Consider the following 26,876-nt stretch of genomic DNA (forward strand, 5'->3'; position numbering starts at 1 on the left):
GGTAGTGGGATGGTGAATGGATGAAAAAGGGTGTCAGGGCACAGTTAACCACAGAGCTCCCTGATTTCAAAGGTCTGGCCTGTTGGGTTGTGACATTACATAGATGTGTTCTGACCCATCTCAAAAATTGGACATCACTGAATTTAATTAAGGTCAATTAGACATTCCTCCTATTGTTCAAACACAATGCCTTGTTTGTTTGAAAAGAGGGAAGCTCTGTATGATCCGAAAGCTTCCTGCTTCATCTACTGCTTTTTCCTCATGAGGGATGAAATACCATTTGAAATAATAAAAAATAAATATTTGGCTTGTGGACTGAAGTATATTTCTTTCTTTTTCCTTCCTTCTTTCTTTTTTTTTTCTTTGATTGAGGCAGAATCTCAACTCTGTTGCCCAGCGTTGCTTATAGCAACCTCAAACTCCTGGGTTCAAGCAATCCTCCTGCCTCAGCCTCCCAAGTAACTGGTACTACAGATGCCCACCATAACACCTGGCTAATATTTCTATTTTTGTTGGCACATAGAGACAAGGTCTCACTCTTGTTGAGGCTGGTCTCGAACTCCTAGCTCATGTGAGTTGAAGGAATCCCCTCACCTTGGCTTCCCGGAGTGCTAGAATTACAGGTGTAAGCCACCACACCTGGTCTAGACTACATTTCTTTATGTGTTTTCTCAAAACACATACTCAAAAGGGGTCTGATATCTGTGTGATACTATTTCTTCCAAATGTCCCTTGCAATCCAACCTAAACCTTAAGTTGTGGCTTCCACCTGAGATAGGAGAGAAACCCCCACTAGTAGCCACCTGGTACATAAAAGTGTCCACTTTCATTTCTCCTTTCCCATGTGAAATTGACAGAAGCAGGCCATGGCTTGGAAGGTTGGGCAGAGTAGTCAGGAATCTTTTTGGTAGAGGCAGGCATGGTTGGAAAATAAAAACTGAGGTGATCAAAGAAGAAGGGTAAGAACATCACAAGCACACACCGTTTGGAAGTCAGGTTGTGTGAGAGGCTTTATCTGCTACCTCAACTAAATTCCCTAACGCATGTATGTGATTTATGCTGTGGCCCACACGTTGTTGATACTTCACAAGGTTTATGACATAAAGACGATCTCAGTAAGCATTTTGGGTTGTTTCCCCCCAATTTTTGTTTTGTTGTTGTTTTCTCATTTGCTATTGACATAATAATCTTCAAGTTTCCTGAGCTCTAAGAGCCTGCTTATAGCCAGGTGGGTAGATTGCTTAAGCTCAGGAGTTTGAGACCAGTCTGAGCAAGAGGGAGACCCAGTCTTTAAAAGTATTTCTGGTAGTTTTATGTGTGACCTTAATTGTAAGCAGAAAATACCGAGAGATTAGTCCTTTTCTAGTGTAAAGTGTGTAACTGGTACATGACAAACAATTGCTAATGATAGATGTTTTTGTTGTTAAAGAAACCATATAGTATCTCATCCATCTTCATCTGTAGGTGAACCATATACGCTCAGGTGAAGTGACTTGCCCACGATCACACTATTAAAATGAACCCCCTAAGTCGTAGCCAGTACTCTTGGGTCATCTCAGGGTTAAAACACGCTTGAGGCCACTTTGGATGGGAAAAGATCTGCCTACCCCTTTTCTGGCCTGTTGGACAGGTCCCAGAAATTGGCACTGTTCAGAAACTGCTTGAGCCTTCAAAGACCAAGAAGTGGTGACCCAGGGTTACCCTCCTGGATGCCTGTTTCAAGTTCTGTTGCTGAGTTCTTACCGGCATCCTCTCTTCTCAGACCCCCAAACCTGGTGTCATAACTTCTTTTCCTAGAAAACAAGATTAAATCTTTGGACTTTACATAGTCACTCTTAAAAGGCAGAGTGACTGTATGTGTGTAATTGGCAATTATTAAAGAAAAGCAAGCCATAGAGAGCCATAGGGCCCCAGAAACTGTTTTCTGTGTGGCATTTTCTATGCCACACAGCGTGGAAGGCAATTATCTTTGGAGGGGATTCCACAGTCCTGTGCGGGCTTCCCCAGTGTAAAATTTATTGTTGGCTGGATTGGGTGTTCTTTATAAGAGCATTTACTCGGCATCTAAAGCGCTGTCAAGAGTGCTACTTCCTGAATGCTTTTGAGGTTGCAACTGCTAAGCTTCATTTTCCCGTCTTGGAGATATATTTTTGAAATGGTATGCAGGGATTTGTACAGGCTCTGTGCTTCCCATTGACGCTGACAGGAGTTGTGCTGTTAAAACCCAGCGTGCTGCTGTGGAAGTTTAGCCCCTAACACCCAGACCCCTCCTCCAAGGGAGAGTCGGCCCACACGTGGGGAGGGTTCCCGTGGCAGGGACAGGCCTGGGAGTCCATCCCATTGTTTTCTATGAGCCCTGCCAGCTAATCAGTCTCAAAGTTAACTGTTTTCATACTTAACAAAGGATAGGCAATAGCTCTTCCTTTACTGTGTTTTTTTTTTTCTTCTCCCTTTTATGGATCTTATGAAGGCTACAAGAAAACTTGGACTGCGAGTCAGCTAAATATACTGTATCATGAAACCTCAGGGACCACTGAAATGGGAACAGTGGTCCATTATTGCTAAGAAGGTGTTTTATTGAAAATGCGCCGACATGCTTTCCCAGAGGGTGAGCAAAAGAAGGCAAGATGCCCAGGAGTGATACAGGTTGTTCTACTAGCGGGCTAAAATATAGAGTTTGGCACTCTGGCGCTGTGAGTGAGCAGGCAATAGAATAGACAAATGTGCGTTTTTGCATTAAAAGTCCCATATTTCACTAGGGGTACCCCTCCCTCCCCCGTTGTGTTTAAATGTCTTAATTTATATATTCCAGTTAATAGTTCATTACATGTCCTTTCTCCGTCTGGCTGTTAAAAGTTGTCTTTTTAATAGTGGAGGTAGTCAAAATTTCCTAATCCTGGCAAGCTTACCAGCAGAGGGCAGGCGTAAAGAAGGTTTTGACACGAGGGTGTGTCAACCCAGGGTCAGAGGAGGGTGGTGGAGCAGGGGAGGCAGATGGGTGAGCATTGTTCAGAGGGCAAGGTGGAACACGCTGCCTTTGCCTCTCTGCAGGTCTCTGGAAAAGCTGACTATACTAAATAAAGGTGGTCAGTTGCCTTTATTTGATACTCAGTGATTTCTACACAATTAAATGTTAAAAAAAATTAAAGTGTAATTTCTTTCCCCATCTTTCTTTTTCTCCATGGTGCCCCAATTCTGATTATGCTTAAAATCAAGGGTTTGCCTGTGAGTGTGCCCTATAATGCTGTTACTCTATGAAGGGAAACAGCGAATCACGGGGATACCAGTAGTGATTTTTTCCCCTCTGGCATCTGAAGGATAAAGCTCTATGGGACATGCTCTCCTGCCCCCAAACATGTACCTTTGGAAGAACTTTGCACGCTTCAGTGTAATCTGTCCTCACCTCACGACAGAAGCAGTCCAGTAAATTTTACATTATGTTAAAACAAGGGATTATAGTTCTATCATAATGAGAAAAAGCAATTTATTGTTGGCGTTTAGATGCCCCCTTAGGAAAGGATGTTGCCACTTTTCTGTGTGTCATTTTGTTTACCTGTGCTGTTTTATGAATGTCTTTATATTTAGAGTGAGAGATGTTTTTTTTTTTCTTTTGGTCCGTGTTTTCTATAGTTCATGTCTACGTGCTATTTAGAAGTCACCAGAATGTTATTTGCACTGTGTATGTATGCGATTACAACAAAAGTTTTGAGATAGACCGTGCGATGGTCCACTATTTCACTTCCAAGAAACAGAGTGGACGGTGTCCTAACTGATTCACCTGTGCAGGTTTCAACTTGCTCAGCTTAGCCGTGTTGCTGGGAGGGCTTCATTTGTTTCCACCCACATGGATTTTGAGTTTCTTGACTTTTGTGCATCTCAAAACTTTTGTAATGATCCACGTACAAATTAACCAGAACCACTGGCATTATAAAATGTTACAGTAAGTGAGGATACAAATGGCAATTTGGAGGATGTCATAAACAGGAATTTAAACTCTGGTGGAACAGTGAGTGCTCAGTCTTTTTTCCCTTGGCCAAACCAGCAGACACAGAAGAAACACAATGCAATTAGCTTCATCGTCAGCGTAGACGTAACATGACAGAAACGATGTTGAAAGGGAAGTAACTTCTTTAACTCCCTATAGGTAGATGATGTATTTATTTATACCTTTAAGTAAAAGCACGGTCTAAATCAAGATGGAATGGTGGTTCCTTGGACACAAATACCTAAATCTCAGGAATGGGGCACTGCTGTTGCAATTTAGTAACTTGAATTAACTGTCCCATTGGCAGTCTTTGTTTTTTTGTTTTGTTTTGTTTTGCTTGTTTGTTTTTGAGATAGAGTCTCACTTTGTCGCCCTTCAGCCTTCCTAGAGTGCTATGGTGGCATTGCTCACAGCAACCTCAAACTCCTGGGCTTTAGCAATCTTCCTGCCTCAGCCTCCCGAGGAGCTGGGACTACAGGTGCCTGCCGCAATACCTGGCTAGTTTTAGAGACAAGGTCTCCCTCCTGCTCAGGCTGGTCTTGAACTCATGAGCTCAAGCAATCCACCACCTTGGCCATCCAAAAGTGTTAGCGATTGGCAGTTTTTGGAGAAATACTGAAAGCTGTCCTTCTGGAGAAGCCATCAAACACAGGACAGGCGGCCCTACATTTTGTATTCTTGTTGCTTCAGCTTTTTCTTTATAGCAGTAGAATCGGTTGAATCTCTATTTTAGCTGTTGCCCTGGGTAGAGTGCTGTGGTGTCATAGCTCACAGCAACTTCAAACTCTTGGGCTCAAGCGATTCTTTTGCCTCAGCCTCCCAAGGTGCCTGCCACAATGGCCAGCTGTTTTTTAGAGACGGGGGTCTTACTCTTGCTCAGGCTGGTCTCAAACTTCTGAGCTTAAGCTGTCCACCTACCTGCCTTCGCCTCCCAGGGTACTGGATTACAGGCATGAGCTACCACGCCGGGAGGAGAATATGTCCTGCATGATCCACTAAATTAAACAGAATAGGGAAAGGAAATAGGTGTTGTTTCTAACTGAATTAAGGTTTTGGTCTCTTGTGCAGTTGATTTTTGACCCTTCCTTTGGTCCTTTCTGGTGTTATTCCAAGCAGCTTCTAGCAAAGCAGACCCTTATTTGGAGCTGAAGACCATGTGGTCTGGGGACCATTGCTGCTGCTTCTTCACTGCTGGGCCATTCGGGGCCTGATGAGACGCTCCATCTTATCTCCATTCTCAGCTCTGAATGAGCAGTAAAACCTTTCACTTTCCTCTGTATTCAAGGCTAAGACTCAGCAGAACCAAATATAATACATGATTTTAGTCCCTGGAGTGCTATTTGGTGGTTAGAGTTTGGTGTGGGATCATAGTAATCTGTTCTTAAGTGCACAGCCAGCTGCACAATGGACTCATTTAGCAACTGACAGGTTTCTTAATATGTGGTGTTTGAACAAGAGCTGTATCTGTTGTGGGTGTTAGGATGTGGGCATCAAAATATTTTTAAGTATGGTATTTAGCATTTCCTTCACTCTTCCTTAAACATTAACCATCCATTCTCCCCACCCCGTATACAGTTCATATGATCATGACCTCCTTTTTCTGTGACTGTCATATCTACTTCCCCCTTGTGGGTCTATAGTGCTGGGTGTGTTTGATTCTTGGGAGAAAAAAAAAAAATCACTTTACCTTTCCAAACCTCAGTTTCCTTCTCTGTAAGAAGCAGATTGAAGTTTTTGCTCAAGTTATGACAGCTACATGAGACACTGTCACTCAGTAGCCCATTCTAAAGTCCTCACAACCCTGCCTTTCCAAAATGACCTGGCACTCAACGTTAATGAATAAATGGCTTTAACTAAGTCTTCTCGGTTAACTGTAGGTTTTACATTTTATATTGTCCTCCAGCCACGGAATGTTCCAATTCTTAAAACACAGGAGCTCGTGAGGGGATCCTGAGAGTTCAGAATTAACCAAAATGTCCTGGACATAGGCAGTTTATCCAGGGTTATCACTGATGGTATATTTCTTTGCCTGGAAGTAGTCTCTTAGTCACCTTGTCATCTATTTGGAGAGAGCGGGATGGGGTCCAGGTGGCTTCTGAGTGTGCTAAGCCATTTTCCTCTCCCCATTGTCACTTCCCCCTTATCCAAACCATCAGCCTTTAAACACCACCTCCCCCAGGGGCCTTCCCAGACTTCTGTTGGTAGTCATCTCCTCCTCTGTGGTCCCCTGGTGCTCACAGCCTCTACCATGCAGTTTAGTACTTGAGTAACCACTGCATTGCACCACTCTCTAATTATTTTGTGTAAGACTTGTCTCCACAAGCTGGGTCATAAATGTCTGTAATGTTTTTGTTTGCTTGTTTATTGTTTGTTGTGATGCTCCTGGAGACTATTAGCTGATAAACACTGCTAGGCAAAGGAGTTAGCCCAGCTTGTAAAAGCATGCACAAATTTTATGGATGCCTGTGAGAAACTTAGCTTAAAAAAAAATTGCTTATCTCAAAGGAACCCCAATTTTGTTCACAAACATTAAATCTCAAATTAATTTTAATAGTTTGAAAAAAAATACGTGTGTATTTTGAAATGACCATTTCTCCTTTCTCCCTGTCCCTGGATTGGAGAGAACTTCCTTTATTTTTATTTCTTGCCTGTGGGGTTCTGCCAGCCCTTCTGGAAGGAGTGTCTTGTCTCTTTAAGAGTCAATTCTACTGGTGGAGGGGACCTTCTGGCAGATTTAAGGTCCTTCTCCTCCCCCCAAAAGAACAACCTTGGTTCTCTATTGAATATTCATGAGAGGGTGGGGTCACATGTTTGTGACCTGAAAAAAATTCTTAATAAATTTATTATCCGACACAAAAACAATTCAGGCTGGGGAGCGAGCTGCATATACCCATCTAACGTCTGATCATACGTTGGTGGTCAGTCAGCGTTTTTTGTCTCTTTTGCAGCCAGATGAATGAAGGAATTGTCTGCTCTCTGCTAACCTTGTTGAAATTCAGGCATTTGCTTTATTGGAAGTGTTATCAGTATGCTTTCTGGTTTGTAGTAACCTGAATTTAATTCTGTTCAAATCGAAAACTAAAGTAGAACTCTTGGAAGTACTGGGTTATGCTTTGTTGCTTTACCCCGTTTTCCCCCAACTGAGGGAGAACAGGTAATCTGTCACTACTTTTTTCCTGAAATATTTTGAAAAAAAGTATAAAAATTCTAGGTTTTTTGTCTTAAAAAAAAAAAAAAAGTACAGGCCAGAAAGTTTTTCCTCTAAGTTTGAAGATGGTAAAGAGGTGATTTCTGAGGCTGCCGAAATTGACTAGATTAACCTGGCACTTAAATCGTGGCAGCTGAGCCAACAAAGTTTAGCTTATTGGTGACTTAAAAAAAAAACACTTCTCAGCTTCCAATTGCATTGAAGAGCAGTGATAATTTCTAATAGAGAAGGTCGTCTTAAAATGCTTATGGAGAGTAGCTTTTGTTGTTGCTGTTGTATAAATAAGAAAGGAATTTAAAGAAGTGTTTCTTAGCAAACGTGTGGCTGAGGCTTTGTCCCACAGCTGTCGTTCTAGAGGGGAAGTAGCTGGGTTCGGCGACGAGGCACGTTTGGTGGTTACTTATTTCAACCCCACGTCGGGTCAGTTTTCCTCTGCGCGCACCAGCACACTTAGACGAGCCCGACTCCGGGGAAAAAGGGGGTGTGGGGAGGCTAAGGCTCGTGCAAGCCCCGACGGGGAGCCAAAGTTCTCTTCCCGAGCCGTTTTCGAGGAAAGCGCTTCCGTGCGCAGCCTGACAGCCCGCATCCCCTTCCGACTCCCGCGGAGTAGTCGGTCGGGCCCCCCTGCTCTGCCTCCCGGGTTTCTCGGAAAGGTCGGACAACTCTTTGTCAGCTTCGGGGACGAAACTGACACCCGAGCCGGCGCTGAGCCCCGAACCCGCGGCCCGGGGCCGGAGGGAAGGGATGCGCGCCGCGTCGCCGGCGGCGGGTCAGAGGGTTAACAGCTACTAAGTGGAGTTGCTCTCGAGACAAAAGCGGGGCTTCCGCACGGCGCGACTTCACCTGCCGCGCGGAGGGGGCCGGGCGCGGCGCGGGGCGCGGGCCGCGGAGCCCATTGTGTGGGGCGCGGCGCGGCGCGGCGCGGGGCTCGCAGGCGGGTTGTGATTGGCGGAGCGGGGCGGGGCGGGTGGGCGCGGCGCGCGCGTCTTGTCAGCCCGCGAGCCGGAGCGCCCTGCGCGCGTGCAGTCCGCCCGCTCGCCGAGCCCGCCGGACCCTGCCCGGCCCGCGCCGGCGCCCCAGGCCGCTCCGCGCGCCGCCGGCTACATGGAGAGTGTCAGGTTGGTCCTTCCGATTCCTCTTCGCCGCTTCGCTCTCCTTCCCCGGGCTCTGCCGGGGCCGGCTTCCTGGGGCCTCAGTGGGGAAGGCAGGAGCGCCCGAGGGTTCCGAAGTTGAGTCTTTTAAAATTAATAATCATCATCGCTGTTTACCAACTTGGGTAGGAGTTGCGACTGGATGGAGGCGGGGAGGGAGTGCGGGGTGAGGGGAAGGCGCTGCAGGCCTGTAGGTCCTGGAGCGAGATCGCCCCCCCTTGCGCGCTCTCTCTCTCTTTTTAATGTTCATGGGTGGGGTGTAGCTGAGAGTTGGAGGAAGTCCTGGTGGTGTGTTTCTCTCTATCTCTCTCTCTGTTTTTTCGTTTGCGATTCAGTTCTGCCCGCCCGGCCTTCACGCAGCCACTTTGGTAAAGCCCTGGCGGTCACTCCAGCCGGGGGTGTAGCTGGGGTGGGATTTATGTCACTTTCAGAGCGTGTTAAATATACAAGGAGCCTTCCATCTCAGTGTAACCGGTGTGCATGTTTTTACGTCTGATAGTTTGTTTCTGTATCTGTCTAGGCTATTTTCAGTTTAGCTGTTCAAATTCAAGGAGTTCACACACAGTAAGGGGGAGGGGAGAAACGAAGCCCCACGCCGGAGCTCGCGGCGGACCGGCGGGCGGGCGGGCGGAGTCGCCGGCAGGTTGGGGATTCTAAGCCTCTGTTGCATTACTTTGCTGGTTAATTAAGTAGTGAGCGCGGCTTTGGCTTTGGACGTGCTGGAGGCTGAGGAATTGCCACGGGGTACTCCCATCTGAACCGACTCTGAGTGCAGCTAACTCAGCGGTCAGAACTGCGTGAAGGATGGCCCGTGGAAACGGGACTGTTCCTCCCCCTCCATGGTATCGTGATGGGAAGGATGGGACCTTTAGGAAGTGGGTGGCAAAGTTTCAGAGCGAAGTACATATAGACTCTTCCTCTTTGGCATTAACTCCTTCAGGGCCTGCCAGTTATAAGTAAAGTATCTTAATAATTTTGTCCAAACCAAATGTTCTAATCAAGCCAATTCAAAAATGCAAATCACCTAATTTCCATAGATTCCAACATTCTAAAAGTGACACATTTGGGGGGGAAATTAAGCCTGATAACAGGAAATGTGAATCATACTATCAATGACTAATCTGCTTAAGAAAAAAATAAGTTACATTTATTTTATCATTAGGAAGTCAGTATTAAAGAAGCCAATTTTTTTAAGCTTACAGCAAGTGATATTTTTATTTTAGAAGCTCTAGTTTGCTTTTCTGTTTGTTTGTAATAGATTTTTCCAAGAGGAATGTGCATGTGCAGTCAAAGGTGGTTTATGTGGTAAAGTACTTAGGCTGGCAAGTCAGTGCCAAAGACCTGGAACATGATCACATTAAGATTCTAATTTAGGGTTTGATGTGTTGCAGTTATTGTTGTTTAAAAGAATATAAAGGTTTCTTGACTGTTTGGACTCATTCCTGCTAAGTAAACCAAATGAAGACAGAAGCACATTCTCTTAATTGATACCCTTTGATAAATAGAAAAAAGGTCTCTATTTTATGTGATTCTTTGTAGCTGCCTTACACATTTCAGTGAAAAGTGTGTAAAAATGAAACCAAAATACAGACTCTACCCAGAGACACTGGCTTACTCTGGGATGTGATAGAGCTGAACGGAAAATGCGTTGGCCTGACGCTTGATAATCAAAGTTGATTTATTGTTCATTAGTGCTGCACTAGCCCTTTCAGGGAAGACAGTTATTTGTGTAGGGGCCTGTCAAGAGTGAGACTGTAAGCACCTGTCATTTCTAAGGCTTGAGATAAGCAACCAGATATTAAGATGATGAAAATAAAAATACATTTGACTGGGTAAAGGGCCACCAGTCAGAAATTTCTTCTTAAAAAAAAAGCATAGGTCAATACCAGTCCATAAAAAAGAAATCTATTAAAGGTTTTTTTTTTTTTTTTTTTTTACTCTTAAGACCTATAGTAGAATGAAACTAATGGGCTTTGTATGTATTCACTTGTTTGCCTTAAGAACTTTCTTTCCTGGCCAAATGTTTGGCTTGTCTTGACAAACAGTTGGTCAGTTAAGAAAATGAGAAGTGTAACATGTCAGTTATTTAATCAGAGTAATTCAAGGAAGGTAGGTTCTCTGTGTTGTTTTTTAATAAACATATTTCATTAAGTGAAACTTGTAAGCATGGGTTGGTTATATGAAAATGTGGTGACGTCATTGCTAAGCTATAATAATATATACTAATAATGTCAAGTGTGTTTTCTGCAACGTATTTCACTCTCAATTTTTTCCTCCCTCCCTAAAAGGGAGTGATCTCATGACATAGAATAGAAAACAACATAAGTGTCAAAAGAAAACAAAATTAGTGAACTTTTGTCTGCAGCCATAGAAATACGGATTAACTCATATTTTTCCAGGGATGGAATGGAAACATTCTGCATGAGCATATATAGTATATTGTCTTCTCTGTATTTTCATTTGACAGGGATTTTAGAGGCTGTGATCTTAATTAAATCTCAACTAGCTGAAATAATGCATCTAAAGGCATGCAGTGTTGCGTAACCTTGCTCAGTTGGTAAACTATAAATCATCAGAAAGCTTATGATAGGAGTGGTTGGTTTGAATTTTTTTTTTTTTTTGCAGTTAAATGTACCTTATAAAACAAAACCTCACCATTGCTGCCTTGCCTTTGCACACTGTCAGGAGCTGTCACTTGAGAAAGATAAACTCTTTTTATGACACTGACCAGTTCTACAACTTTTCAGCCAACCTCCACAATATTGAAAGATACAGTGAAAATAAAATGCAGATTAATTAAAAGGAATGAGATTGTGCATTTGTCTTGGCTAATTTGGCAGAAGTATTGTTTGAGTTACCATGTTTCTGAGACAATCAGGAGAGAGTGTTGTGACCAGCTTGTCAGGTTATACTAAAATTTGAGCACAATTTGAATTGGCAAAAAGGAAAGTTGGAGGAATTTATTTTATTATGTGGCTGAGTTGTGAATGACCATCACTAAAGAGAACCTTGAGACCTTGTTCTTTGTGACTGGTTCAGTTAGAATCCATGTCATGCAGGTCATTGTGGTGTATAAACGGGATGATGCAGCAACAGTTGACCAGAGAAGGCTAGAGTAAATAAAAACGTTCATAAATACACAAAATATTGTATATGTTAAAAATGCTCACTTAGTGACAAGGAGTTATCATTAAATAGCTTTATTAAATGTATAGGTTTTATAAGTTCTAGTGCTTGGAAGTACTGGATTATTTGCTTTTAGGGCCTTTTAGGCAGATATTTTTAACTGCTGCAATTTTTGGTTTACATATATATGCTTCAGGAGAAGCAGCTACCTACATACAAAAATTCAGAATGCTATCTTGTGACAGCTTGATTTCGTATATCTCTACACATATTATTTCCTATAAGGCTAGGAATTAAAACATTGCTGATGAGCTGTAGATCTCTTGGGGTAAAGGCGCATAGCTTTAATGTGTACCTGTATAGGTAGATTTGGGGAGACTCTTAACTCCATGAGATAAATTTGATGTTTAGTAAAAGGTTCGTTTTACTGGAAGCAGCATATTTCTGGACACTTGCTTTAATCATTTCTGAGTGTGCAGTATTCCCCCCTTCCAAAAAAGAAATGGTATTCAGCAGTTTTATTTTGTTTCATTTAAAAAAGAGAACTCGGGTACCTCTTAGCTGAACAATCCTGGACAGATTTGTGGGGATTTGCATTATCTGAGAACAGCTAACATGGGCCAGTACTTCAGATTGTAGGAAGTAATCTCTGAGTCCCTATTCCAACCTGGCAGTTGTTTAAGGAGAAAGTAGTTTAGAATGAGAAAAACGAATACTGAACACAGGCGTTGTGCCTCATTTTCACATCCAGTTAAAAGCAACTAATCAATGAAGATGCAGGCTCAATGTTAGGGTGAGCTTTTTAGAATATCTTGGTATCATGTTTTAATTCCTAAGCTTTATCTTGCCCTTAAATCTGAAACATCATTGTTCAAATAACTGAGAACAAGGTAAATCAACAACATCAAAAAGGTCGGCTTCTGTGATTTCTCCAGGGCTTGTTATTTTGTACTTCCCAATTCTATTTGATGTCTTGACAAAACAAGATGACACGGGGGAGAATACATTAAATTTTGATTTTTTTCATCTAACCTGTTACAGTTGTGGCAGCCTAATTTCTTTTACTTTTTCCTGAAGATGGCTTTTTGTACAGTTACTCTAATTGTCACACCACTTCATGAGGCAGGCCTTCCCGGGTTTCCCACTTGCCTTGATTTTACAAGGCATTTTTGAAGATATTTTGACCTTTAACATGTGGGAAGCTTTTGTTGGGCTTTGTCTTCATTAGAAATAAATCACTGAATGGTGAAATTGTCAAAGAAGCAACTGATGTTTTCTCATTAGAATCTCATTTGCACCCCTAAGCTTAACTGTGATGTATAAGGTGAAGGTGTTGGAAATAGGCGTGAGAAACTGAACAATTTAAGAATTTTAAAAGTTGTAATTTTTTTAAAAGAAGTGATTGCACCCTAACTAAGGCCTTATAAAAATTTGGAATGATCTAATTTTGGCCTGCCTCTATGTTAAAATTCAATTATAGTCCTTCCCCCTCATTAATATGGAAAATACATATTTGAAGTTTAGCTCCCTATGAAATTGAAGAAAGCAGAGCTGTAAATTTAATACTTAGTCTTAGAAAAATCTTTTCTTTGACAAAAGCTAAACAGTTTATTTTTCTTTAACAGTAACCATTGACCTAAAACTGTATCTATACGTTATCTTTACTTGCTATAATCATACACATTTCTCAAATAGGATTGATAAGTTGCTGTTCATTATTTTTGGATAATGGTTTAAGAGAACTTACTGAACCAAGACCTCTTTCTTTTCCCTTCAAGAACTAAAGATCTGTAGATAGAATCTTTTCTTAGGTACCTTTTGGAGTAGTTCTCCCCCCACCTGCAGCTCTTGAAAAGGATTTTTGTTGTTGTTAATATAAAATGTCATAGAATGTTCGATTCCCATGCACTAAATTGTTTTTCATCCCACCTCCAGCAGAAAGAGGTTGAAGAAGTAAAGAGGAGGCAGTTTCTTGATTTGAATAATAATAATCATAATCATAGTTGCTAGGTTGGAAAGATCAGAGCTTATTGGATGATTATTTTCACCGGTAGCTTCCATTGTTTCCTGTATTTAACAGTCGCTAATGGGAGAAACGACTTAATTTATGTAAACTTTACATTTTTATGCAAATGAAGCTGATATTTGTTAGAGCTAAAACAATTATGCTGGCACTTAGTGGAGTAACCTTGTGTGCCTGGGAAATGTTAGAGAAGCGCAGTCGAGGTCCCACTAATATCTCTGCTGTAAACAAATACGCATTTATGCTACTTTTTAAGATTTAAAGACAAAAGGAAGAGCTGGGAAAGCTTTTCTAGAGATTGCTTGTTATGGTTGATAACCTGAAATAACTCCTGATTGGCAGACAAGTCTCGGCCTTACAATTTTTTTTATGAAAGAAAGATAGCCTCTCTTGATAGAATGTAATAAACAGAATGATAAAAAATGAAATGCTAATTGTGTTTTAAAGAGATCTTTTTTCCTCTAAAATTTTAATAGGTGGTTGTATTGTTACTGAGAGAACAGTCATGCTATTGACTGAGTCCTTAGATGATTTTGCATTAATATAATAACCGTTACCTGCCTTAATGCTCGGTATTGTGGCAAAATAGCTAAGTCTGAAAGAGTTACACAAAAAAACAGAATTTCATAATGAAACAGAATTGTACTTTCCACATAAATAGCACGCATTTTTAATTTTTTTAATACTGAAATATTATGTCAGAAATGTATTTTCCTTCCTTTATGATAGTTAATGTGGTGCCTGGTTGGTTCTTATTGTTTTGGTTTTTTTCTTTTAAATACCATGGAGTATTAGATAGAAGCTTCTTAATTTTTTTGTTTGCTGATCTATCTATTGTATCCATTGGCTTATTAATTATGAAAAGTGTTATTTTTCATTTGGGGCCAGAGGTGATCATGGTGTTTAATTTTCTTTTACATAAGCTAGCTTCTGGATGGTCATAAAAAATTTGGCTTTTTTTTTTTTTAAACAGAGCCATATTCTGTTTGGGTCTGTTTTGACATTCTAGAGCCTTCTGATTTAATTTGTTTCACTCTTGTTATTTGATTAACCAGGTGACCTAACCTGGTCAGTTATCACTCAGACACAGCCTGAAATATAGACGGGGAAAGAGTTCCTGGGACATATATAGGGTGAATGTTCAGAGGTTAAAAATAGTTTCTAAATTATTAACCAGGTTAACGGACCAAAAAAACAGTAATTTTTTATCTTCTTGTTTTCACTATTTGTACACATAGCAATTATGAGAAGATGGTGGATGAGCGAAGTTGCTGTGTATTTACACCAGGCAGTATTTACTTGCAGCTAACTTGGATGTAAACTAAAGAGAGAGAAAAAAAAGATAACCTGTTATTTTCAGAATTTATATTGTCTCATCTCCCCTCCCACCTAATTCCTTCAATTGTCTCCTAGATTAGAAATAAGTATTGTTTGAGTGTTTTTGTTTGTTTGCTTTTTAGAGTTTTTTCCCCCTTCCTATCACCCACCTTTCCCTGTTGGGCATTAAAGAGAATAATAAGGCATATTATTTTAATAGTCTTCAAGCGTTTAGATGATATAGAGTCATTTTGCAGAAAAAGAAAACTGTATCAGGCGGAATTTACACAGCAGTGCATGGGCTTTTAACAGCAGTTGTTAGTGCTAACGACATTTTCCCAGTTGCTGGTATTAAGGTAGCAGCAGGCCCATACTAGCAGCGTTCCAGTGGCCCAAGCACAGCTATATTTCTGCCATTCCTGCAGGTTTGTGTGCACCTGGGATCGGCCACACCCAGTTGGTATCAGTCAACAGTATATCATGCCCTGTGTTTTTTTAATTCATGATTTCCTCTTGAAACTCAACTAAGGAGTGTTAACTGTGTGTGTGTGTGTGTGTGTGTATGTGTGTTTTAAATTCAGTTTTGTATGCTAGCATTCTTTAAATGTCTGCCAGAAGTTTAATTTGAATTTCTGATCCCTGAAGGCAGCTAGACAGAATCATTCTAGTTCTTCATAAATTGTCTCCTATGATTCACTGTTAACTCATAAAACATACTTATTTCTATATACTCAAATAGTTAAGGTAGTTACAATATTGGGGATATAATTTGGGAGGGGGGGCTTATATTTAAATTGTCTTTTGAGAAAGAAATCAAGAATTAGCTTGAACTCCCAGTTAAGGCCTGAGCCCTATAGAACCCAAAACATGAGAAATGTATGTTTTTTATCTCAAGGAGGGTAAGGTAGATGGCATGAGATCTGAAAAAAGTTTAGTTTTGACTGAATAATCTCAAAGAGGGGCCCATAAATATCAAAGTGCTGTAGTTAAAAACTCAACATGACTGTTTTAAATACTATTGATTTAAACCACTAGCTAGATTTTATGAATCAAAGTATAATTTCTAAGCTTTGGCCATATTTCTCAATGCTAAAGCACTCTCTCTTGTGTGCCTTTAGCCGCTTTCCAGGCATTCAACACAGGATTAAATGATAGTAGTTACGGTGATCAATAGGTTAAGACTGCTACAATCACTCTTGCCGCTAATGACCTCAGTAGTAATGGGCAATAAAGTGTGGGCTATAATAGCCTCTCGCTGGGACTGCATGCCCTTTGATTCCCAGTAATAGTAGGGACTAGCTACGTGAAAAAGTTGGACATTGGGAATTAAAGGAGTGGATAGATAGGCTATAATTCTTAACTATTTAAAGCCTTAAACTGTGCTCAGATTTTTTTTTTTCTTTTCTACCATGGTTTCTGGTCCATTTGAATATGTTTGTTAAAGCTTACCATAACCTCTTTTTGCGTCATGTTGGAGCAGAAACTTTGGGGAAATCTCAGTTTTATTGCATATATAAATTAAGCGTGAGCCCACTTCGGAGGCCCAGAGCTAACTGGTATGAAAATGTGGTTTCAGATAGTAAAAGCAAAGTTAAGGCCATCAGGATATAATAGCCCACTTCTGATTATTCAGAGACCGATTCACCAGCTTGGAGGATTACTCAGGCCTCTTGCTTCTTTCCCTCCTTTGGCTGTGCCTTGCTGCCTTAAGCATGTTATTACTCATCAGTCCCGCCATCAAAATGTCCAAAAGGAAATAGAAAGGGAGACTCAAGTTCATTGTGCTAGTCTGTAACACGACTGCAAGAAATGAATAACTGTGGGGAAGGGAGACCTAGACCATTGACTTTATGTAACCATTTAAACATTATCTGTACAGGTGTACGTCTGTCCTTCCCTTGACATGTTCTTTATTTAGGAAGATGCATATAATTTTATAACTTTTTTTAGAAGCAAATTTAGGATATTTATATTTTTATTTTTAAAATCAAATCTATTGAGAGATAATTTGTGTAGTCTAAAATACACTCATTTTAAGTGTATAGTTGGAAGAGTTTTGACAATTGTAGACATCTGTGTGCCTGCCAACCCAATCAAGATATATGGCATTTCCATCACACCAAAAGTTCACTTGTGCCCCTTTCTAAGATTTCCATAAGTCTTTAAAAAATTATGACCAGGCGATTATTTCTGTGACGATCTCTGTTGTAACTCTGTTAAGTTCATGTTCTTCACCAGTTTAGATTTTACACCACCCTATTCCTGTCTGATTTCCTGTTCATCACCATCAGAAGTTTGGCTCAAGAATATTTACATTGTATATCATCCAAGAAATGCAGAGGAAAAAAGAAACCTTAAACATGGCTCTTTTGTTTTCTTAATCAAACCTCTCTGTATGGTGATGCAACTCTCAAGGAAAAGTAAACTTCTATTCTGATAATTTTGGCGGTAGCAGCTCAAACCCTAGTGATTGGCACCCAATGTATATTTTTAAAATTCAAAAAGTTTCTTCTGTATTAAGACAGAGTAGATTAATTGGAATTAATTTGTAGGTGGCTAGATGTTTTGATAATGCCTTCTTCGTGTTTGCCCTAGACTGAATGCAAGTTCACTGTTCCAATCATTGGTGATATTTCGTGCTGCAAATTATCTTTTTAAAAGGATAATTTATCCATTCATATACATCTGTCCCATTTTGCATATAAAAATATTCAGACATGCCCATCTGTTTTAAATTACAGTGTATCTACATCTACACTTAAAAGGCTACTGCAATAGGAAGAATTCAAGGGTGACCTTCCAGAGTTGGGTTAATGAAAATTTTTGAACATTCCAGCCAGTGTTTTCTAAACATGTGAAACTTGCGCATCAACATCCTTACACACCAAACATGCCCACAACAACAGTGGAGAACGTTCACTGTACATGAATCTGACCTTCAGGAACCATTTTTAGTTCATCAAAATTAGTGATGCTGAGAAATCGGGACATCAGTGCATAATGACTGTGAAATTAGGAATGAGAGCTCGCTATGCAAATGACAGGACAAATCATGTGAAAAAGTCAAGATAAACTGCATATTAAGACATTATGTTACATAAAATTAATACTGCATTTCTGTCTTTTGCTTACTGCTCCCCTGAAAGATTTTTTAATTCTTTTATCTTCTGATCAGCTATTGTCTGCTGGATTTTTTTTTTTTTTTTTTTTTTAGTGGCACACAGGCAAAGTGCAAAACATATTATTACCTTTTATTGTAATACATGAGATGACAGCAGATCCTTTTTAACAAAGTATATCCTTTACTGCTTCTAGCTTCTTTGCTGTCACATGTTTGATTAGAAACCAAAGAAAAGTTAAGATGCTTAAATATTACTGTTAGAAGACATAGGTTTTGTCTTTTCTTTCATTGTTTTTTCTTTTCTTTTTATTTGGGGGGGTGATTTTTCATGAAATAGTCTTCTTGCATTACGGGGACTGACAAAATGGTTCTCATGTAGTCTGCAAATTAAACACAAGTGCAGTGATTATTTTGAATAGCTAAATTACATTCTAGAAAGCTTGCAGAATTCATAGCGTTGTCATTAGGTATCCGCTTGAATACAATTTGTGTAACCTTGGCCAAGACAGCCTGTCATTTTAATGTCAGTGTTTTATCTGAACAAGACATCATCCTTTCAGATACAGTGTGCAGGTTCCTTGCAGAGATGCCCGTGCAGAAATGTGTTAACAGTTGCAAATATGAAATGCTATCAAGTTCATCACTGTAGCTGTTTGTCACTGAAATGTCATGGAAAGCGGCTTTTAATGGTATTGCACATAATATGAAAGAATTGAGACATCTGTATGCTGGGTGAATAAGGAAGGGTGAAAGGCATCCTACGAAAGGTCTGTGCTTAAGTTCGGAAGGTGTGTCAAGGTTCTGTCCCCACAAGACTAAGCAGTCATTGATTGTTCTTATTAAATCCCTGTCCACAGAGGACGTGGGTCGGCTTCGGTCTAGTTTGCAAAGGTATTGGGCTGCCATTTGTCATCTTCTCTAAAACAGGATTCAAGTTCAGGGTAACTTCCTACAACTCATTTTGACCAACGAAGTCATTCTTAGTAAGAAATTGAGATTGTTCTATCCTAACTCCAGTTAGCCTTTTACATTTCTTCTTCTTTGCTTACAAGGTGGGCCGGAACCCCTGTCAGTACAGCAGGGTTTTATTTTTCTTTATTTAAAATAAAGTTTGTAATAGATCACATGGGATGCATTGCTGCCTGGACAAGATGGGTTTTGCATGGGAAATCCGTCAGTTCTGTAAGCAGGCTGATGGCAGCCTGCCGCAGGACCTGGTAATGCTGCGTGCTCATAATTTCCTGGCTCCCTATTTATTCTTCATTAATGTTCTAGGTTCCCGTGTCAGTGGCTATGATGACACCTCAAGTTATCACTCCCCAGCAAATGCAGCAGATCCTCCAGCAACAAGTGCTGAGCCCTCAGCAGCTCCAGGTTCTCCTTCAGCAGCAGCAAGCCCTCATGCTTCAACAGGTAACTGTCTTCTTCCTCCCACCCATTCCTGCTCCAGCCTTCCATGGGCCGGAGCCCAGCACTCCCTTCAGAATTCCCTGCACCTGAGCGGCTCCTCCATCCAGTGAAGAATGAACAGAGCGGCAGTGGGCTGGGTGGGTGGGGAGGCGAGGCACCGACCAGTCCCTGAATAATCGATGCATTTTGCATCCCCAGAAGAGAGGAGCCCTGTCAAAGCGAGTAGGGTTTTTTTTGGCCTGGAGACTACCCGATGGACTGAGATTAGGCCTGTAATTGGACTTGGTAGAAATAAGATCTTTTAGGCTTACGTGGCTTTGCACTCTTTTATTTGGTAAGCCCAGAGGCTTCTAAATGGTGTGAATCAAAGCAAAACAAGGAGCATGTTGGGAGCAGCTTTAAATATGACAGCTCTTGAAGTCCACATTTCAACTCAGAAGCATACAGATATTTAAAAAATACATGAAGAAGCTTTTTGGTGTCGGCTAATTTTAAGGTGCAGAGTTGGTTTTACTTGGTCCATGTGTACTGATGCTGAAATGAACTTCCTAGTTGTCACTGTGCCCTGGGGACCTGATTTTGGACTCAGTGGTCACCCGCCCCAAAGAAGATGAGATTATTCAGTCCTAGGGTGGTGGGAGTCACTGCCTGGGGTGGCGGAGACAGTGCAGAGGAGGCTCCTAGCACCGTGACGTACACACTGAACAGCACTCCAGAGTGCCCGGCCCTATCAGTCAGAAAGCACGCAGGAGAAATTCACCAGACTCTCTCACCAAGGGCATTCTGGCTTTGTTGTACAATCAAAGGTCATTGCTTGCCTTATTTTAATTAGTTTGTGTAGAAAATGGTATGTTTTTCATCAGTTCATTTTGGAGATTACTTTTCAAACAATAATGCCAAGAATAGTCAGTGTGCGCTGAATTTATTGTCGAGTTTCAAATTAAAGGTCGGGCCATTCAGATAAAAGGATGCTATTTTTCAAATCGCAGTTTGTGTATGGCACCAAAAGGGACAGTGGATTGGCGCTCCCCTCTGTTACTTACCGTCCTCTCTTTCCTTTGTAGCAGCAGCTTCAAGAGTTTTATAAAAAACAACAGGAACAGTTGCAGCTTCAACTTTTACAACAACAACATGCTGGAAAACAGCCTAAAGAGGTACCGACAATACATATTTTACTTTCAAACCACAGATCCCAGAGGACTATCTAGGGGCTATTAAACTGTCATTCATCTTTTAAATGATTGCACAACTGAGCTGACTATCGGTTCTCAGCTTTCAGACTGAGAGTTATTGTCCTGTTTTCGCTCAGTTTTTTCTGGGTTCCATTTGCTTGCTGCCACATATTTTATAACACCACCCCACGTGTACCTGTGTGAGGGACCGTGGGCACAGCCTTCAGGGCTACTTTTGCAAACTGGTAAAACTGAGGACCAGGATGTAGCCAGGGGAAGTGAAGTGCTCTCCGTAAACTTTAATTTGGACTCACACTTCATTTTCCCCCCCCCCCCCGCGCTCAGAGAGCTTGGGGTGTGTGATGATGGCCTTTTCCATTAGAAGAATAACCTCTTATGAGGTTGGACAAACAAACAAAAAAGTTAGAACAAGATTAAACATCCCTATCTTTAACTTCTTCCTGCAAGTGATATATACTGTAATTGCTAAAGGCACGTAGGTACCAGATAGCAGGACATAAAGTCAGAGAACCACTTCAGCTTGGATCATTTGTGTTTTCCTGGGGGAAGAAAAAAAAATAGCATGTTACAATAGCTTCTGTATGCACAGTGCTTCGTAGTTAATGCATTATGCCACGTCACCCGTTTAAGCTGACAGCATTAGTCCCATAAATGGGAAGGCCTTCCCAGGAGTTACCTTTTCACCATCTGTACAATTCTGTGTGGGCAAGGCTTGGTGAGGGGTGGGAGTTTATGTGTGCATGTGTGTAGTGTTATGACATCTTTCTACCCATTCCAGAGTTACTCCATTTAACTTGCCTCCTCATGTTTTTACAGTGGACTGAAATTCTGTTTTAAGCCATCTTCTTGGGGTGACACAATTTGTAGTTCTCTAAGCAGGACATCATGTACTTGCACAGCTGCTTCCTTGGTCTTTAGCAATTGGCCACTTTTGCTTTTTTCGAAGGGTGTCTTACCAGGTGACTGTCCACATCCCTGTCCCCTCCAGTAAGTGAGGATGCCAGGTAACACCCCTTTTACACCCTGGGAATGACCTGGGTACTCTCCCTTTGCCATCTCCTTACTCAACACAAATTGGGCGCATTTTCCATGGCTTGCCAAGTGTTCACCCTGGAGTCCTGTCGCAGCCTGGATGTTAAACCCCTGCAGAGTAGGGGCAGTTTTGGGGTGAAGCGGAGGAGGCATTTTAATGAAAATGCTGACACAACCTTAAGTACAGTGGCACACTACCGGGTGCTGCTATAATAAAAATGGGAATAGATTAAAAAGTGTCTAAAATGTAAATCTAAAGGACTAACAGTAATTAAAATGGAAATGGCACAGGGAGGGAAGGCATGTAATTGTGAGATATCACTGTGCAGAAGGCTCTCAGCTTTGTTTTGCTGGCTGTTTTTCTAATTCAGCAGGGCTTACTCATCAGTGGCAGTTCAATGCGCGTTAATGACTCTGGGATTGCAGGCATCACTCTGGACAAAGAAATGATTATTGTGCGGTCAAAAGAAGTTCAAAGACAAGAAGGGAATTTCAGTTTTTTCCTTAGAGATCCACATTCAAGAGCATATAAATTAAGCCAAATGTTAAAAACCACAGTCTGAAAGCTGACTTCAAAGTCACAACTCTCTAATTAATGAACTGCGAGCTTCAGTTTGGACAAGTTGTGGTTTGATGCACCCATAAATCAACATGACAGGCCTGTTTCACAGTCTCAGACAGAGCTTGTCATTGAGTCACATCAGATGTAAACACAGCAGAAAAAAGAAGGGGTATGAAGGAGGTGCAATTGATCAACAGAATTGGTAAAAACCCACTTTTGAAGCACATTATGCATGATCACAGGAAATGGTTACAGCCTCAAGAGGTTTCCCCTTCTGCTGTTGCTTTTTTGAATCAGATTTCTAACAGCCTTCAAAAAGGAGAATAAGAATTATGGAGTTTCTCCCCTGTGGCTTGCAGGCAATAACCCCCTGTTGTTATTTTGTGCTTCTTTCTTTTCAAAGGCATCAAAATTTAGTTTTTTAAAGATCTTTAACTCTATATTTGAAGACAAACAAAAAAGGGCTGCCACTGTCATTCTTATCAGTTACCAGGGATTGTGTTTTTCCCTTCTGTTGCCACTTCTTATTAACCTCTTATTTGGTCTATTAGACATAGTTTGGAATGCACGTCTGCATGCTGGGAGAACATGAAAGTTCAGACGAGCTCACAGGGCAGATAAAGAAATGTGAAGGGGAAAGTTACACAGCAGAAAGAAGGATAAAAGTTACCTCTCCCAAATTGCTGTTGTCAGAGAGGGGCGGGGCATGTCCCAGAGCACAGAGATGATGATGGTGCCTGAGTTTGGGAAGGGAGTGGGGATGAAAAGGGAATACTTGGCATCTGAAAGAGGAGAACATGGAGGCCCTGTGGTAGCATTTTAGCGTCTCTGGGACACCAGGTTTGTCGTGGTTGGTGCTTTGTCATCTGCTTTGCAGGCAAAGGTGATCCAGGAAATAGGCTGCTTTGAAAACCCTTAGAGGTGAGCAGGCCAGTGGCCAGGTCGCCTTGGATTTCACTGTGTGTGTATGGCCAAGACCATTGGGTCAGGTGATCCTTATTTTCCTGAGGTGAGGGGCTCATCTCCTGAAATTACCATGCAGGTGGTGGTCCTTTTGTGCTTAAATGAAATGGAGTCACATGGTACCAATTTCATGATCTGGTCTGGTGGTCACGATTTTAACAAGGTTTGAACTCGGATGTTGACAGATGGAACAAGTATGTTAATTTACTGAATCCCCAGTCATTAGTGGCTCATAATTTTGTATCATAAGGTTTACCACCTCCTCCTCCTCCTCTTCTCCTTTTTTGATTACCTGTGCAAGAAGACACTTGCAATTGGGTAGAATACACCTTTGCTCTTTTTTCTTTTCTCCCCCCCCCCCCCAAAGTTGCCTGGAGACATTTCCCTGGGAAAGTGTGTCTCCACTTTGGGTTAGAGACCTAAGACTTTCCTTATAAGATAGATGATGCTAGGTAGGGAGAGGGAGAGGTCTCCCCAGTGCAGTTAGTGAGGTGGCTGCTTGTTTAATATTTGAGAGAAGTTGTGTGGAAAATAGAGGGCAGAATTCATTTTTAAATCAAGCTACAAAAAAAAAAAAAAGGGAAAAAAATAGATCCCATCCTGTGCGGGTGAGGTAGGCTAAGTTGATTGTTTTAAAAGGGCCGTTTGTCCCGGGCAGTTACGACAGTTTATGTTAGGCAGTAGGGAGTAGCCGAAGAAAGGAAAACAGACCTTTGACTGCAGCACTAGGGAGGGGATCCAAAATGTGAGGTTTATCAGGGCATTCTAGCATTTTAACACTGACTACTGACCTGTCGAGGGGACTGTGCGGAGACCTTTTTTGTATGCATTCTATTGTGAGAAGTAAACAAACGGACTGGTATCCTGTGTTTGGTAACTGGGTGGGGAGCACAGTTTGGCAACCACTGTTGCTTTTAAATTCTTTCTTTGGACAATGGGCCTTGTATACTTTTATATCCTGGCTTTTCAAATGTGGACAGCTTTCATGAGCTTTTCCTAGGGATGGCCACAGAGACAACAGAAAGGCATCAGTCATTTTATATCAATACAGAATTTTTAAACATTTCATTTACAGTAAGAGAGGAAACACCCTCCCCAATTTTAAGCCTTCCCACACCCCCATTATAGTCTTTAAAGTAGAGCTAATTCCCTGATCTTTTATTGTGTCAATGTTGTTTTTTCTGTTCTTCCCCCTCCTTTTAATGTCGTGAGTTAATATCTGTTGAAGAAGTGAAAAAATCATTTTGACATGAATATAACTATCATTGGGTTTTACATTAATGTGATAACTTGGTAAGGGGTGAAAACAATTGGATCATTTTATGCATGCTGTTCTTAAAATGAAAACACTGGCTTTTCATTTAAATTTATTTAAATTTTTGTTGTTAGTGGTATAGAATTTGTTTTTTGGAGTGAAACTCAATTAACTTTCTCAGTGGCATGGTAGTAAGTCTGAAATTGGTTGCTAATATGAGAATGATGGTTTTTACTGTAAAATAAACTAGATGGAGACGGAAAGGAAACCACCATCTTTCTCTTTCTTTGAACTTTGCTTCAGAAGGTCTTGATATACGTACCGTTTTATGGATGTAGCAGATCAAGGTCACGTGTTAGGTTAAGTGAATGCAGTTGTTTGTAAAGCATAGTGTTATTAACTAGAACATGCAAGCTCTAGAAGGATTGGATGGTCCTTTCAGTTGTATAAGTCTCTCTCATCTTTTGACTAATGTTCAAAGAGTTAGGAAAACTAATGTTATTCATTCCTGGGAGAACCTTTTTCGGCTACAGTTCGGAAAGGGTTAATTTTCCTTTTATAATTGTTAGCCATAATGTGGCTAAGACCTCCACCTTGATATGATTCCTAGCAGATTAAGGATATTAGACAATTTCCTTCTATTTATTGTACTACTGCACTGTATTATCTTTCTATCACTCAGATAATTACTGAGGAAATCTACATTAATTTTTTTGGCTGGAGCAAGGCCCGCTAAACACAGGAATGATGTATTGATGTTTTACACAACAAAAGTTTTCCCCTTGTCATCATCCAATCACCAAAAAGATATTTATCATATCGCAAAGCCCCTTCTTCTCAAGAACAAAGCAGATGTGCGGGGGTGGGGAGGCAGGCAGGACAAGGCATCAGGCCTTGGGGGTTTCTGAGTCCAAAGCCAAGTTAAGGCACTTGAAGCTTAGACTGCCGTTCATGTTAAACGCACACTCGAGTACGATGTTGTTTGCTAAATTATGAATGTGTGTAATTAAAATCTAGTGGCTGTTTCTATGAAAGATTTACAGTGTTATTTCATCGTTTGTCATGGCTAATTAACAATATTAGATGAAGTTTTTCTTCTTCAAAGGTCTGATTTTTCCTCATTTATTTATGTCAAAAGTGATAAACAGAGCAGTTAAAAGCTTCTGCTAGTTGCAGTCAGGGAGGAAGGCAACTTGTTCTCATAACACCTAAGAGGTCCAGGGTTCAAATCCCTTCAGACCGAGAGCAATGCTGTCCTCTTTCTAGAGTGCACAATTGAAAATTTCAAAGTGTGAAAGTTCATATCTTAACTAGAAAACTCAGGCTTTTCCAACCGTAGGCAAAAAGCTGGCTTGACTGACAAATTGTTTTCCTGTGGGATCAGGCAGTGGGAAGGTAACACATTCACCCCACTGTTTGTGAGAGGTGGTGTGCTCTGTTCCTCTGAAACTTTGACATTGCACCTTCTGCCGAACTCTAGTGACCACTCAGCTTGGGATGATGACGGTGAGTTTTGAAGTGTCCATACTTTTTAACCTTCCTTGGGAAGTGACCATCTCTTTCTTTTTTTTTTTTTTCTTCCTGATTTCTTACAGCAACAGCAGGTGGCTACTCAGCAGTTGGCGTTTCAGCAGCAGCTTTTACAGATGCAGCAGTTACAGCAGCAGCACCTCCTGTCTCTGCAGCGCCAAGGCCTTCTGACAATTCAGCCCGGGCAGCCTGCCCTTCCCCTTCAACCTCTTGCTCAAGGTATGCGTTGATTATGCAGGAGGCATGGCTCTGTTAAGACTACGGTCTGTATAGGTGGTGGGCTGGGTGTTTGTTTCTGTATTCCAGCTTATCATTAAGGACATCGTCTGTCTAAAACATGCCTGTGGAAACTTCTTTTAAAATGCTGAATGAGTTAATGATGGGCCCTTGTAGAAACTGAAATGCTTGCTGATGCCAAAATGAAGTCGTAGGGTGATCTGAAGCTTTAGCAGTAGCTGAGCGATTCCCACGCTTGCACATTCTTGGACTGAGGGAACGCACCACTACTTTGCACTTACAGTGCTTTAGTGGACTCTTCTAGCATTGCAGTTTGGAACTACAAAGGAATTTTCTTAAAGGCTTTTGTTAAGTGATTTTAAGACATATTTTATATCCTGTAACTTGCCCTGTTTTAAATCATAGTCATGCTTTTTATAAATGTCATTTTTTTAATACATGTCATTTTTTTAATACCTAGGGATAAATTCAAGTTTATTTTTCTGTAAATTATTAAAATCAATCTCTTTCTGTTCTAAAAACTAAGGGTGTTTTTAGTTGGGTCCTTTCTTCTCTTTTTACAATTCATCAGATATTTGAGCAAGTTAATTCTACACTTACCAGAACAGGTACCATTTCCATCTCCAGTTCTTCAAAAACTGGGAATTCCTTGAAAAGTAACAATAGCCCATGGACTGACTTTTGACGAACCACTTGGGATTTTTGATCCCAAGGGTGTAGGGCAGCAGTTCTCAACCTGTGGGTGGCAACCCACTGGAATTGT

The 26,876-nt window shown here is 41.1% G+C and overlaps 1 protein-coding gene across 16 annotated transcripts in view; it reads left to right on the forward strand.

Annotated features, from left to right (window-relative positions):
• Nucleotides 1–26,876, forward strand: part of FOXP1 (forkhead box P1) — a 616,360-nt gene that overhangs the window by 502,963 nt on the left and 86,521 nt on the right. For 13 of the 16 annotated variants that reach the window (XM_053600815.1, XM_053600814.1, XM_053600806.1 and 10 more), the window contains 3 exons: nt 19,207–19,344; nt 20,406–20,495; nt 25,942–26,095. In XM_053600815.1, the coding sequence (XP_053456790.1) occupies nt 19,207–19,344; nt 20,406–20,495; nt 25,942–26,095 (382 nt within the window). Of the gene's footprint in view, nt 1–8,201; nt 8,312–19,206; nt 19,345–20,405; nt 20,496–25,941; nt 26,096–26,876 lie in introns of those variants that run through there. The other 3 variants (XM_053600816.1, XM_053600818.1, XM_053600804.1) reach the window with 3 other exon arrangements.

This window comes from Nycticebus coucang, chromosome 8 (assembly GCF_027406575.1).
Source record: "Nycticebus coucang isolate mNycCou1 chromosome 8, mNycCou1.pri, whole genome shotgun sequence".
Classification (NCBI taxonomy): Eukaryota; Metazoa; Chordata; class Mammalia; order Primates; family Lorisidae; genus Nycticebus; species Nycticebus coucang.